The sequence below is a fragment of the Microcaecilia unicolor genome, chromosome 1 (genome assembly GCF_901765095.1).
Source record: "Microcaecilia unicolor chromosome 1, aMicUni1.1, whole genome shotgun sequence".
In the NCBI taxonomy this organism is placed as follows: domain Eukaryota; kingdom Metazoa; phylum Chordata; class Amphibia; order Gymnophiona; family Siphonopidae; genus Microcaecilia; species Microcaecilia unicolor.
In genome coordinates this window covers 23,363,085-23,378,004 of record NC_044031.1, presented here as the reverse complement: position 1 = coordinate 23,378,004, position 14,920 = coordinate 23,363,085, and the positions used below count along the sequence as shown (strand labels likewise).

At 47.7% G+C, this 14,920-nt stretch overlaps 1 protein-coding gene across 1 annotated transcript in view; it reads right to left on the bottom strand.

The window, feature by feature from the left end:
* LOC115463555 (gastrula zinc finger protein XlCGF57.1-like) overlaps positions 1–14,920 on the bottom strand; it is a 41,656-nt gene that overhangs the window by 19,197 nt on the left and 7,539 nt on the right. The window contains exon 2 of the mRNA XM_030194190.1: positions 7,946–8,072. Coding sequence (XP_030050050.1) covers positions 7,946–8,072 — 127 coding nt within the window. The remainder of the gene's footprint in view (positions 1–7,945; positions 8,073–14,920) is intronic.

Sequence of the window (14,920 nt, the reverse complement as noted above, 5' to 3'; positions counted from 1 at the left end):
CTCACAGAAACAGAAGCCTGCACAGCCTTCTACATGGAATGTTGCTAGTGGAATAGCAACATTCCATGTAGAATCTCCAATAGTAGCAACATTCCATGTAGAAGTCGGCCCTTGCAGATCACCAATGTGGCCACGCAGGCTTCTGCTTCTGTGAGTCTGACGTCCTGCACGTACCCTGCGCAGCCTTCTACATGGAATGTTGCTAGTGGAATAGCAACATTCCATGTAGAATCTCCAATAGTAGCAACATTCCAAGTAGAATCTCCAATAGTATCTATTTTATTTTTGTTACATTTGTACCCTGCGCTTTCCCACTCATGGCAGGCTCAATGCGGCTTACATGGGGCAATGGAGGGTTAAGTGACTTGCCCAGAGTCACAAGGAGCTGCCTGTGCCTGAAGTGGGAATCGAACTCAGTTCCTCAGGACCAAAGTCCACCACCCTAACCACTAGGCCACACCTCCACTGTTGCTACTATTTCAGATTCTACATGGAATGTTGAGATTCTGTTGCTACTATTTGAGATTCTACATGGAATGTTGCTATTCCACTAGCAACATTCAATGTAGAATCTCCAATAGTAGCAACATTCCATGTAGAAGTCGGCCCTTGCAGATCACCAATGTGGCCGCACAGGCTTCTGCTTCTGTGAGTCTGACGTCCTGCATGTATGTGCAGGACGTCAGACTCACAGAAACAGAAGCCTGCGCAGCCTTCTACATGGAATGTTGCTAGTGGAATAGCAACATTCCATGTAGAATCTCCAATAGTAGCAACATTCCATGTAGAAGTCGGCCCTTGCAGATCACCAATGTGGCCGCGCAGGCTTCTGCTTCTGTGAGGACATCAGACTCACAGAAACAGAAGCCTGCGCAGTCTTCTACATGGAATGTTGCTAGTGGAATAGCAACATTCCATGTAGAATTTCCAGTAGTAGCAACATTCCATGTAGAATCTCCAATAGTAGCAACATTCCATGTAGAAGTCGGCCCTTGCAGATCACCAATGTGGCCACGCAGGCTTCTGCTTCTGTGAGTCTGACGTCCTGCAGGACGTCAGACTCACAGAAGCAGAAGCCTGCGCAGCCTTCTACATGGAATGTTGCTAGTGGAATAGCAACATTCCATGTAGAATTTCCAGTAGTAGCAACATTCCATGTAGAATCTCCAATAGTATCTATTTTATTTTTGTTACATTAGTACCCTGCGCTTTCCCACTCATGGCAGGCTCAATGCGGCTTACATGGGGCAATGGAGGGTTAAGTGACTTGCCCAGAGTTACAAGGAGCTGCCTGTGTCTGAAGTGGGAATCGAACTCAGTTCCTCAGGACCAAAGTCCACCACCCTAACCACTAGGCCACACCTCCACTGTTGCTACTATTTCAGATTCTACATGGAATGTTGAGATTCTGTTGCTACTATTTGAGATTCTACATGGAATGTTGCTATTCCACTAGCAACATTCAATGTAGAATCTCCAATAGTAGCAACATTCCATGTAGAAGTCGGCCCTTGCAGATCACCAATGTGGCCGCACAGGCTTCTGCTTCTGTGAGTCTGACGTCCTGCATGTATGTGCAGGACGTCAGACTCACAGAAACAGAAGCCTGCGCAGCCTTCTACATGGAATGTTGCTAGTGGAATAGCAACATTCCATGTAGAATCTCCAATAGTAGCAACATTCCATGTAGAAGTCGGCCCTTGCAGATCACCAATGTGGCCGCGCAGGCTTCTGCTTCTGTGAGGACGTCAGACTCACAGAAACAGAAGCCTGCACAGCCTTCTACATGGAATGTTGCTAGTGGAATAGCAACATTCCATGTAGAATTTCCAGTAGTAGCAACATTCCATGTAGAATCTCCAATAGTAGCAACATTCCATGTAGAATCTCCAATAGTAGCAACATTCCATGTAGAAGTCGGCCCTTGCAGATCACCAATGTGGCCACGCAGGCTTCTGCTTCTGTGAGTCTGACGTCCTGCAGGATGTCAGACTCACAGAAGCAGAAGCCTGCGCAGCCTTCTACATGGAATGTTGCTAGTGGAATAGCAACATTCCATGTAGAATTTCCAGTAGTAGCAACATTCCATGTAGAATCTCCAATAGTAGCAACATTCCATGTAGAATCTCCAATAGTATCTATTTTCTTTTTGTTACATTTGTACCCTGCGCTTTCCCACTCATGGCAGGCTCAATGCGGCTTACATGGGGCAATGGAGGGTTAAGTGACTTGCCCAGAGTCACAAGGAGCTGCCTGTGCCTGATGTGGGAATCGAACTCAAATTCCCCTGTTATTTTATACCTTCTTTCACCATTAGATCAATTCCTATCTTGTTTGTCCAATGATCTATTCCTTTATATGGTCAATCTGCACAGCTTCCCATCTACATTTCTCCGTGTCTTACCTCATCCTGCACCTGCATCATTACTTTTCATTTTCCCAGTAACCTCCTTTTAGATGAACTTCATGACCCATACAATTAGTACATTCTTGTATTTTTACCTTCTAAGAACAAACTACAGTGTTTCTTGTCCAAAAGCTGTATATGTAAAAAATGATTAACCCAATACTTTCCCTACACTCTTCACTTGCCAAGTTGTAAAAGCCTGAAGTATAAATCAACACATGCGTTGTTTCTCTTATATATGTACACAGCTCTGGAATTCTCCACCAAAACGCCTGAAATCTATGAATAATCATCTAGAATTCTGAAAAACCCTAAAAACTCACCTGTTCAAGAAGGCCACAGTATCGGACATAAATATCAAATATTGAAATATGGCATTTTAATCAGGAAACGGACAGTTTTCAACCCCGACGCATGATCACACCCTAACATTTTGTCTGAATCACCCCAACCTATTTACTGATACCAGGGCCACCGAGAGGGGGGGACAGGGAGGACAAAATTCCCCGGGCCTGGACCTCCAGGGGGGCCCAGCGCCGCGCCAACTCCATGGGTGGTATGGACAGACGCTCCCTCCCTCCCAGGGCCCGGGCCCCGCCCGCCATCCCTCCCTCCGAATTTCAAAGGCTATCTCCTACCTCGTCCTCGTCGGGGTTGGTTACGGCGACAGCTGCCTCGTAACCAACCCCGACGAGGACGAGGTAGGAGACAGCTTTTGAAATTCGGAGGGAGGGATGGCGGGCGGGCCCTGGGAGGGAGGGAGGCCTTGGAATTCGGACGGAGGAAGGGAGGGAGGCCTTGGAATTCGGACAGAGGGGAGGGGGTGGAGGGGGGAGAGGCAGTGACCTCAGGGGGGGGGGGGCGCAGTGACCTTGGGGGGGGGGGCCCAGGGGCGGCCTTGTCCCGGGCCCGGCCCAGTTTCTCGGTGGCCCTGACTGATACTTCTTTATTGTACTTGTCACTGTAATAGTACCCCTATACTGTATTTGTTCACACTGGAGTCTGTAACCACCTCTCTGGAACTATGTAAGCCACTTTGAGCCTACTAATAAGTTGGAAAAGGTGGGATACAAATGTAACAAATAAATTAATTAATTAATGCACTTAAGGCTTTCAGAGGGTGGGGGGAAGTGGTACCAATGAAGAAAGATTCCAGCTGTACAACAGGTGTTAAATTAGAGAGTTGGGGACGGAAGCAGTTCCTGCGGGGTTCCTGTGAAGTGTATGCTGCAGTTGCACCAGCCTCTCACTTACCGAGTACCAAGTTCTTTCAAGTGCTGTCTCCTCATCCTCCTTACTTTAACAGCACAGATGTGGAAAGTCTCCCTTAAGGAGGTGGTAGCGACAGAAATGATGGTGGGCATGGGATGAACACAGAGGATCTCTAATTAGGAAATGGAAGTTATAAGAAAACCTAAACTTAAATGGAAGCATGTGTGTGGATGTGTCGAGTGACGCTTAGATGGTGACTCTGGCTGTGATGAACTAGGGCCGATACCGGGCAGACTTGTACGGTCTATGTCTCACATGTGACAATCTGGTTTAGGATGGGCTGGAAAGGGCTTAGACAGCAACTTTAGTGGCTGGAACATGAGGACAGTGCTGGACAGACTTTTACGGTCTGTGCCCTGCAAATGAGAAGACAAATAGGCTGCAGTGGGCTTTGACAGCAACTCCAGCAGTTGGAACATAAGAATAGGGCCCGGTGGACTTTTATGGTCTATGTAGTGGCGTAGGAAGGGGGGTGGTCCGCCCCGGGTGCACGCCACTGGGGGGGTGTCGGCTCCGCTGGTTCCCTGCTCTCTCTGCCCCAGAACAGGTTACTTCCTGTTCCGGGGCAGAGAGAGCAGGGAACCAGCGGAGCTGACACAGCTCCCAGCGACGTGCATTCGGGGCGGACCGGCCCTCCCCCTTTCCTACACCAGTGGTAAGAATGCGTTCCGGGGGGGGGGGGGGGTGGGGGGGGGGGGGGTATGCTCGCCGAGGGGGGGTGTGCGCCTTGCTGCACCCGGAGGGCGGGGGGGGTGCGCAGCGGCGAACCGCCCCGGGTGTCAGCCGCCCTCGCTACGGCACTGGGTCTATGTCCCAGAAGCACCACAGAAAGACCATAATCATGTATATATCGTTCATGAATTGATACTGAGTGTGACTATTAGGTAGACTGGATGGACCATTCAGGTTTTTATCTGCTGTCACTATGTTACTATCAGTTCTCTCTGCTCCCGGTCTGATGTGCAGACCTCAGCTTTGACATAGGGATGAGCATCAGATGTCACCTGACCTACTGGTGCATGAATGTGGTGACCTCTCAGCACACAGTGCCAGTGAACAAATAAATAAATAAAATGAAGCCTCACAGGGCTCGATATCCAGCACTATGTAACCAGCCAGGAACGGTTATCTCCGCTGAACATTAGCGGTCGGTGGCTAGCCATGCGACATAGCTGGCTATCCATGAATACTCAAATGCAGGTTGCCTAAGGTTAGCCGGCAAACAGGACCACATAAATAGCAGTCCTATCTTTGCCCGCTATAAACTTAACTGGATAAGTGAATATTTAGTAGCTGGTTAAGTTCGAGCTGGCAAACCCCCCCAGATATTCAATGCCGGTCACTGGAAATGGCCTGACATTGAATATTCTGGTCAGCGCTACCTGCCACCAGCTGAATATAGAGGGGGGGGGGGGGGGGGACAGTCTCTGCAGCAAGCTGATCCAGGCTACTACTTTTCAGTCACAACTTCAATCTGATAACGGAAGATGAGAGGTCTAATTTTACTCCCCCGTCAATTGAGTGGTGGAAGTTGGCAAAAGGAATTGTATTAACTTTGATGATGGAGAGGACTGTGGCGCTGCTGAAGAAAGCTACTGCAGGCCGCTATGTGTGAAAAGGGTTTTTGCACTGAATAAACTCCTCCAGCAGATATCAGCACAAGCACATTAAAATGTACAATAAAGAGTGATGCAGAGTTGTGCCCTGATGTCTACAGTGGGGGAACAATGCAAGAAAACAACCGTCAGGTCCGAGGTGATGTAGGAATCCCTCACGGTGCATCGACCTTGATTTCCTTCCCCCTCCTGACCTGACCGGACTCACTTGCCAATTCCATTCCCTGGTATCTAGTGGCAGCTTCCTAAACCCAATATGACCCCCTCCCCTTCCACTGACTAAAAACTAAAAATCCCCAACCTACACATTCTCACCCTTGTAACCCATCCCACCCTCCCCCAACCAATCTTCCACCTTCCCCTGACTTAAAAAATTTTTTCTATGGTGTCTAGAGGCACTCCACCCCCACCCGATGCTCCCGCCTTAGGACCAATATCTTTGAAAATGGCAGCACCTGACCGGCTTGATCCATCCTGGGCTGCATGAGCAGGGTTGATCTGCCATATCAGGAAATTTTTACCATATTGGGTAATGTAGGTGGAGTCTACCAAATAAGGTATAGCATCCTTTACTGCTTGATGTATCCCAGGATGCACAGGGTGGGGGTAAAGCACCACCATTTTCAAAGATGAAGGCACCATGGCAGGAGAGAGTGGGCAACATTCCTGCCTTACTAAGGTACAGGGGTTTGGGGGGTGTAGGAGAGAATTGGGGGAAGGGGGGTCCGACTGAGGGAGAGAGGGTAGGGTGCCACTAGACACCAGGAATTTTAATTAGGGGGAGTTGGACTGGGTTGGGGGTGAGAGGTAGATTGGTTCTTTGTGTCATTAATAGTTCCTTTGCTGCTATAATTTTCATAAGAGGGAATCCCTTAATGCAAAAGGGTCTTTCTTTCAAATATACCTAGGGTTCATTCCAGGAAGGGGGGAGTTGGGGAGGAGGGAGATCAGGCCGATGCAGACCACCGGCATTTAAAAAAATGTTTCCCTAGAATACTACGATTTTATGATTTACAAGTGTTTCTAGCAATCTAGGCAGAAACATTCACACTAGCTCTATGGCTGCTATAAGTGGTTGAGCCTAAATTATCTGCATCTATTTGTGCTTCTGTGCTAGTTTTCTCTACAGGAAAGGAGGTGCCATCTTCCTTTACAGAATAATCTCCAAATAAACACCTTCTTAGTGCTTAAAATTACCTGCCCCTATCGAATTCCCTTCCACATTTACAGCGCCACTGAATACAGGAAAAAAGTGCTCTCACCCATAGGAGCCGGCTCTGTGGGTGCTTGAGCACCCCCAATATTGACAGAATTCCTTGTATGTTTCCAGGGAGGTGTTATTTCCATTGGGCTTAGCACCCCCAATAATTCTGAAAAGTTGCATTACTTTATCTTGTACCGCCACTGGTGAATTTGAGGCCTAGTGTAGTTCTCTAACCTTCCTTTGTGTTTCAATAATAATAATAAACTTTGACTCTTTCTGGTACTGGGAGATGGGAAGGAGGATCATTAATGGGGAGAGGAATGAAAAGAATTGGCTCTTCTCATGGTATCAGAGCAGACCAGGAGCCCCAACATTAATATTTCTCTCTAGAGACTGCTGTAAATCCTCCAAAGAGCTGCTGTGAAGGAAGCCAAGTTTTCGCATACAGAGGTTTCATTCCCAAGAGGTGGAGAAGACCAGCAGGATCAAGGTTTAAAAGAGCAGCAACCAAGACTGATTCTTGGAGGACATGACATGGTTTTTAAGGTCCTGACCTGCTCTTTCCCTGTAATTAACACATGGAAGCGGCAGTTAATGATGGTTTCTCATATTATTCTTATTTAGTGATCCTGGAGACAATTCTGCAGCTTTAGGAGCAGCTGACCATGCCAGACAGTATCATAAGCTAAGGAAAAGGTCAAAGGGCAAAGCAACAGATTTTTTTTAAAACTGATCTGAAATGCTGCCTCACTAATCTATTACTACTACTACTACTTAACATTTCTAGAGTGCTACTAGGGTTACGCAGAGCTGTACAGATTAACAAAAAAGGACAGTCCCTGCTCAAAGGAGCTTACAATCTAATGGCTGAAATGTCAAGTAGGGGCAGTCTAGGTTTCCTGAAAAGGGAATGGTGGTTAGGTGCCGAAGGCGACATTGAAGAGGTGAGCTTTGAGTAAGGCTTTGGAGATGGGTAGGGAGGAGGCCTGGCGTATGGGCTCAGGGAGTTTGTTCCAGGCATGGGGTGAGGCGAGGCAGAAAGGGCGAAGCCTGGAGTTGGCGGTGGTGGAGAAGGGTACTGAAAGGAGGGATTTGTCTTGAAAGCGGAGGGTATGGGTAGGAACATAAGGGGACGTAATCTATTACAGCAAGGTCCTGAGCATCTGAGCTGCTCTGTCCCTTGTTTTCAGCCCTGTTACAAGAGGTAGGGGAGGGTCTGCCCCTGATTCAAAGGGGAAGAAACACGTAGGACACCCTGCCTGGATGGTCTTATGATCCCTCAGTCCTCCTGACCTCGCACTGTCATCTTAAGACCGAGAGGAAAGATGAGACAAATCCTGATCATTCTTAGAAGTTTCTGGAGTGCAGGAGCTACAGAAAAATGTTTCAAATTATTTTTAATAAATCAGATGCTGTCTATTGAAATGCAGATAATGCAATCCTTACCCAGAGAGATCAGGGTCTCGTAATTCTCCTTCATCACCTCCCTGTAAAGCTCCTTCTGCCCTTCATCTAAATACTCCCACTCCTCCTGGGAGAAAGAGACAGCGATGTCCTCAAACGTCACCCGCATCTGAAAGACAAACCAGAAACACACTCAGGGACCTGTGGAGGTGCTCAGAAAGCATTAGATTTCAGCTGGCTTCATTCTCCTGACATTTTAGGATGGAAGACAGGTCGTCAGGAACTGCCAGACTTCTTTCCCTGGGTTTGTCCCTAGAGTCAGTTTTGTCTATGGACACCAGGGTTTGCCCTTTTTCTCAGTTATTGTTCAGTTCAGCATTTGAACCAGTACTTGAATAGATTTGAGTTTATCTGCAGATATTTGGTGAAAAATGTCAAAAAACTACACAGAAAACTTCATTATATACTGACAATATCTTACTATTTTTGACAATCCATGTTAAACTGGCACCAAGGATAATAAAGATATTACAGTATTTAAATATAATGGTGTATCTGCTTATCAAATGAATCAAAACTTAAGTAATGTTTGGTAATCAAGACTTTTTTTCTGTCTGGGGATTATGACAATTGGGTTCCTACCAGGTACTTTTGACCTGGATTGGCCACTGCTGGAAGCAGGATACTGGGCTAGATGGACCATCAGACTGACCCAGTATGGCTATTCTTATGTTCTTAATATCATTATCCACATGATTAAAAATATCTGAAAGGCAGGTCAGAAGTTCGTAAGAATTATAACTCAAAAGGGCTTGAGAATACCTATCCATCTGTCTGTGGGCAAAATAACTCTCCCAAAATTTAAGGACATGGGATAAAAGTGGTCACACTGTGAAAACGGGCAAAACTGGACCAGGAGTTTTACAGAAATCACCCCCCCCCCCCAAAAAAAAGGCCCAATGTAGCACATAAAATTTAGTGCAATGTGATAAGGTTTGGCTGTGGGTAAACCTGGTAAAAAGATGTATCAAGTTTGAAAATGGGCCAAATTGGACCAGGGATTCCAAATAAATAAGCCTGGTCCTCTGCTCCCCCCCCCAACCAAATGCTTCATTGCTTTTCTATGTGAAAAGGAGTTCCATCTGATGCAGCACAAAAGGCTTAAATACAGTGTAACATTGCAATTAAACAATTCCTCCTTTCAAAATGTCTCTCCATGTTCTCTTTTATCACCACCCTGTTCTACCCCGCACCACAAAAAATGCCCCAAACTATACCTGAAACTGCCCCATCACCCAAAAAACTGCACCAGCCCCAAAACCTGAAGCCAGTGGGCGGAGCTTTCCGCCATATTGTTTAGTCCAAAACAATAGCAAACTTGTGAAGTTTATATTGTTTTATTAAAATCTCCTAGGTTTTGAATTCTCTCTGTTGAGGGGGTGGGGGGGTGGGATTGGGGAGTTTGAGGGGTCTGTGAAGGGAGGGAGGGTTATATTTAAAATGTTTCTGTCAGTGATCCAGAGCTTGCTTTTTTATTTGCAATGCTGTGGATTTCAGGTCTGTGCTCTATGCCTATATTTTTGCTTATGGTGATAAAGATATTTGTATCTAAAAATAATAGCAAATGCTTATGAATCTCCTTGGGAAGAGAGCTGTGTGTGGAGTCAACATTACTCCCCTCTTCCCGCTATAAACACGCCTGACTCCTGCCAGTGAATGACCGTGCAGCCAGGTGGTAAAACCGCTCCTCCTGCCCCAGGATGAGTGGCAGAAATCCTAATGACAACATGCACATAGCATGATAATGTACCTTCCAGTAACCCACCATCACCAGCCCATTCCAGCCATCTCTGGGCTACTGCACGGATTACTGAAAATGACTGGAGACTTTCTGGGGATGCGGAGCATTGGCTGAAAGATACAGCTCACACTGAGATGGATCGGTACTCGCAGGGTATTGTGGCACCGCGGGGCTCGGGGCGGGAATCTGGGAGTCCAGGGGATGTTAGCAGATGGAACTCCTTTTCTCATAGAAAAGCAATGAACCATTTGGTTGGGGGGGGGGGGGGGGGTAGGAGCAGAGGACCAGGCTTATTTCTTTGAAATCCCTGGTCCAATTTGGCCCATTTTGAAGTAATGGTTCAAATACAAAGGGCTCTACTCTATCCTCCTCCTTCTCAATCTTTCTGCTGCCTTTGATACTGTTGATCACAGCCTACTCCTTGACACGCTGTCCTCACTTGGATTTCGGAATTCTGCTCTTTCCTGGTTCTCTTCTTATCTCTCACAGCGTACTTTTAGTGTATACTCTGGTGGTTCCTCCTCTTGCTCTATCCCGCTGTCAGTGGGTGTACCTCAAGGATCTGTTCTAGGACCTCTCCTTTTCTCCATTTATACTTCCTCCCTTGGTGCTTTGATCTCATCACATGGCTTTCAGTATCACCTTTACGCTGATGACTCCCAGATCTACCGCTCCACATCAGTAATCTCGAAAACTGAACTCCTTATCTTCCCTCCTAAACCAACCTCTCCCCTTCCCCCATTCTCTATTTCTGTCGACAACATGCTCATTCTTCCTGTCTCGTCTGCTCGCAAACTTGGGGTCATCTTCGACTCCTCCCTCTCCTTCTCAGCTCATATTCAACAGATTGCTAAAACCTGTCATTTCTTCTTTTATAACATCACCAGAATTTGCCCTTTCCTTTCTGAACACACTATCAAAACCCTCATCCACACTCTCATCACCTCTCGCTTAGACTACTGCTACTTGCTTCTCTCAGGTCTTCCACTCAGCCATATCTCTCCTCTTCAATCTGTTCAAAACTCTGCTGCACGACTAATATTTCGCCAAAGTCATTATGCCCATATCAGCCCTCTCCTGAAATCACTTCACTAGCTCCCTATCCGTTTCCATGTACAATTCAAGCTCCTCTTATTGACCTATAAGTGCATTCACTCTGCAGCCCCTCACTACCTCTCCACCCTCATCTCTCCCTACACTCCTTCACTAGAACTCCGTTCACTAGGCAAATCTCTCCTAGTTGCGCCCTTCTCCTCCATCGCTAACTCCAGACTCCGCTCCTTATGCCTAGAATAGGCTTCCTGAGCCATTACGTCTAGCTCCATCCCTGGCTGCCTTCAAATCCGGGCTAAAGGCCTACCTGTTTGATGCTGCTTTCGACTCCTGACTTGTAACTTTTATCTTATCCTTATGTGTCCTTCTGTCTGTCCTTCCCTTATCCTTTTTGGGCCTGTCTGTTTGTCCTGATTTAGATTGTACGCTCTTTTGAGCAGGGACTGTCTTTCTTCTTCATGTTCAATTGTAAAGCGCTGCGTATGACTGGTAGCGCTATAGAAGTGATTTACAGTAGTAGTAATGTTAGTAACATCATGAATGTTGGAGCACCTGATTCTCATAACATTATGTCTATTTTGGTGGCCCTTTACTAGGTGAAAATATTTCAGCACCAATACAACACATGTCCCCATAACCAGCCCCTCGACATGACACACTGATTACGATTTAGAACAAATTACTACTCTAACAGATGAAAGGTTATTCCGTTGTGATACTTCTGGCATGTTTCTAAATATAACTCAGATAAAAGAACGATGAACGATGACAATATGGATGCAGCAGACTGTTTTGGAAGTACCAAGATGGCGGCTGGGCACAGTGGTGGCAGCTTCAGCTTTGTGATGGCATGCCCGCTCCTGTCTTATTAAACCTCCTTGGGTTAAAATCAAAGATTAGATTAGATTGAGAACAGAAGACGACATGACGTCAAAAAGCTGAAGGAAATGAGGTTTGTCTTCCCCTCCCTCTCCCCCACACTGCCGTCATCCTTGTACACCCAAACAAAGCAAAACAAACCTATGAACTGCTGCATCAATGTCGTCATCATTGTTGGCACTGTGTTATTTTGATCTCACTTATATTTTCAAACATGCTGCCTTGTCCAGCATATGGATGTACACAGACAAAGTATCGGTTTCATTGGCTAGAGTAGTAATTAGTTCTAAATCATAATCATTGTGTCATTTTGAGGGGCTGGTTATAGGGATTCCCTGTATTTGTACAAATATGTTTTCACCTAATAAAGGGTCACCAAAACAGATATCATGTTATGGGAATCAGGTGCTCAGCAATCAGAGTTTCTATTTATACTAGACTTTGAGCCCGTAAAAACGGGCTATTATAGGAAGGGGGGGTTGAAAGGCCCGCCCCCACCGCCGAGTTCGCCGCTGCCCCTCCCCCTCCGAGTTCGCGCCCCCCCCACCGAGCCGTCACCACCCACCTTCCACCCAGCCGGGCCCTCGCTCCGCTATTGAAACAGCGAGGGTCCGGGAACGCAGCACTGAGCTCTGCTGAGCTGCTGACGTCGGCCTTCGTTCTTCTTCTCTGCCTGTCCCGCCCTCGTGTGACGTAACGTCGTCGAGGGCGGGACAGAGGCAGAGAAGAAGAAGGAAGGGCGATGTCGGCAGCTCAGCAGAGCTCAGTGCTGCGTTCCCGGACCCTCGCTGTTTCAATAGCGGAGCGAGGGCCCGACCGGGTAGAAGGTGGGTGGCGGCAGCGACTCGGGTGGGGGGAGCGTTAGACGGCGGTGTCCCTCCCTCAGCATTAATGCGCAGTACAGACCCTCTGTGTTCCACCCCCCGTCATCACGTATTGACGTGGGGGCGGGGCAGAGAAGGTCTCTACTGCGCATTTGCGAGTGAGTACGGTCACTCGCCGTTTATATGTTTGATGTACAGCTTTTTAAAAAACATTCATCAGGTTGAAACCTGGGAGCATTTACTATCTTTTTTTTCCTGTGGGTACATGAACAAAAAAAGATAGTATATGGGAATTTACTCCTTTTGTTTTGTGGAATGCAGTGGCATATTAAAAAATGCACTTGATTTTTTTTTTTTATTACTACTATTTCAAAGGCAGGTATTTAATAATGAGAGAAGGGCTTTCTTCATGCAGTTCTCTCCAGAGTCAGTCTAAATCAGGGGTGTAGCTACTTGGGGCCATGGGGGCATGACCCCCCCCCCCCAGTTTTGGCCCAGGCCCCCCTGCCGCCACCCCTTTCGACCCACCCTTCCCCCCCGCCGCCGTCAGGCACCTGTGCTGGCAGGGGTCCCCAACCCCCAAGTCCTCTTCAACGCCGGTCTCTGGGCCGGTGCGTTATTGATCTGCAAGGATTCTGTTTCTGTGTGAGTCGTCCTGATGTCCTGCACGTAGGAACGTTCAGGATGACACAGAAACAGAATCCTTCCAGATCAGCAACGAGCTGGAGGCCAGCGCTGAAGAGGACTTCGGCTGGCGGGGGTTGGGGACCCCCGCCAGCAAAAAAGTACCTGGCGGCGGCGGCAGCGGCGGGAAGGGGGGGCTAAAATGTGCCCCCCCACCAGTGGCGTACCTAGGGTAGTTGACACCCGGGGCCGGTCATTTTTGAACACCCCCCCCCCCCCATGCCGAGAATACAAAACACTCAGGACCTATAGAGCAATTCTACCATACCATAAGCAGTCATTTCTACGAGTCACACAAGGAAAAGGAAAGCATCTTAAACACTACAGTGAGCACTAGAACATCAATTCACCTATTGTAAAACGAAACCAGACAGAATAGTACAGATCGTCGATCCTGCACAGTCAATGCCAACCGAAAGCCATGTCTTTTTCACAAACACAGATACACCCTAATCCACTATAGAATAAGTAATCATAAACTTTCTATTTAGACAAAAATTAAACTGAACCCCCAATGCCAGACTCTGCATACAATGCAACACCACAGAAACTGTCCCCTAGTACTGTGCAAAATATAAAGACAGCAGATGTCAATTTGAAAAAAAAACCTAACAAGTACCAATCACCACTTTACAAATTAACAAATAGAAATAAAACAAATATAGAAAGTAAAATAATACCATTTTATTGGACTAATACATTTAGCTTTCAGAGGCCAAAACCTCCGTCCTCGGGTCAGTACAGTATAGTGCTGTTACAGTATCCTATCCTGACCTGAGGAAGGGGGTTTTGTTCTCCGAAAGTTAGTCAAAATGTATTAAAATTAGTCCAATAAAAAGATTACCTTATTTACATGTTCTATTATAAACATTTAACACATCTACAATAATTTATCCTAAAGCAAAAAAAATAAAAAATATATATTTTTTCTGGTTTCTGCTTTCCTCATCTTCTTTTCACCGTCTTCCTTCCATCCAGCATCTGTCTTCACTCTCTCTCTCTCTCTGCCATCCAGTGTCTGCCCTCTCTGCCGTCCCTTCCATCCACTGCCTGCCCTTTCTCTCTGCCCCTTCAATCCACCATTTGCCCTCCCTCTCCCATCCATCCAGGGTCTGCCCTCCCTCTCACTCCCCCTTCCATCTAGGATCTGTCCCCTCTCTCTCTCTGCCCCTTTTTTCAGCCCCCAGTTCCAGCCCCCTTCTCCCCTCTGAACACCCCCACCCCAGTCCCCTTCTCCCCTCCCCTGTCTGAGACCCCCACCCCAGTCCCCTTCTCTCCTCTGAACACCCCCATCCCAGTCCCCTTCTCCCCTCCCCTTCTCCCCTCTGAGATCCCCACCCCAGTCCCCTTCTCCCCCCTCCCCTGTCTGAGATCCCCACCCGTCCCCTTCTCCCCTCTGAGATCCCCACCCCAGTCCCCTTCTCCCCCTCCCCTGTCTGAGATCCCCACCCCAGTCCCCTTCTCCCCTCCCCTTTTCCTCTGAGACCCCCACCCCAGTCCCCTTCTCCCCTCCCCTTCTCCCCTCTGAGATCCCCACCCCAGTCCCCTTCTCCCCCCCCTGTCTGAGATCCCCACCCCAGTCCCCTTCTCCCCTCTGAACACCTCCACCCCAGTCCCCTTCTCCCCTCCTCTTCTCCCCTCTGAGATCCACACCCCAGTCCCCTTCTCCCCTCCCCTGTCTGAGATCCCCACCCCAGTCCCCTTCTCCTCTCTGAACACCCCCACCCCAGTCCCCTTCTCCCCTCCCCTGTCTGAGACCCCCACCCCAGTCCCCTT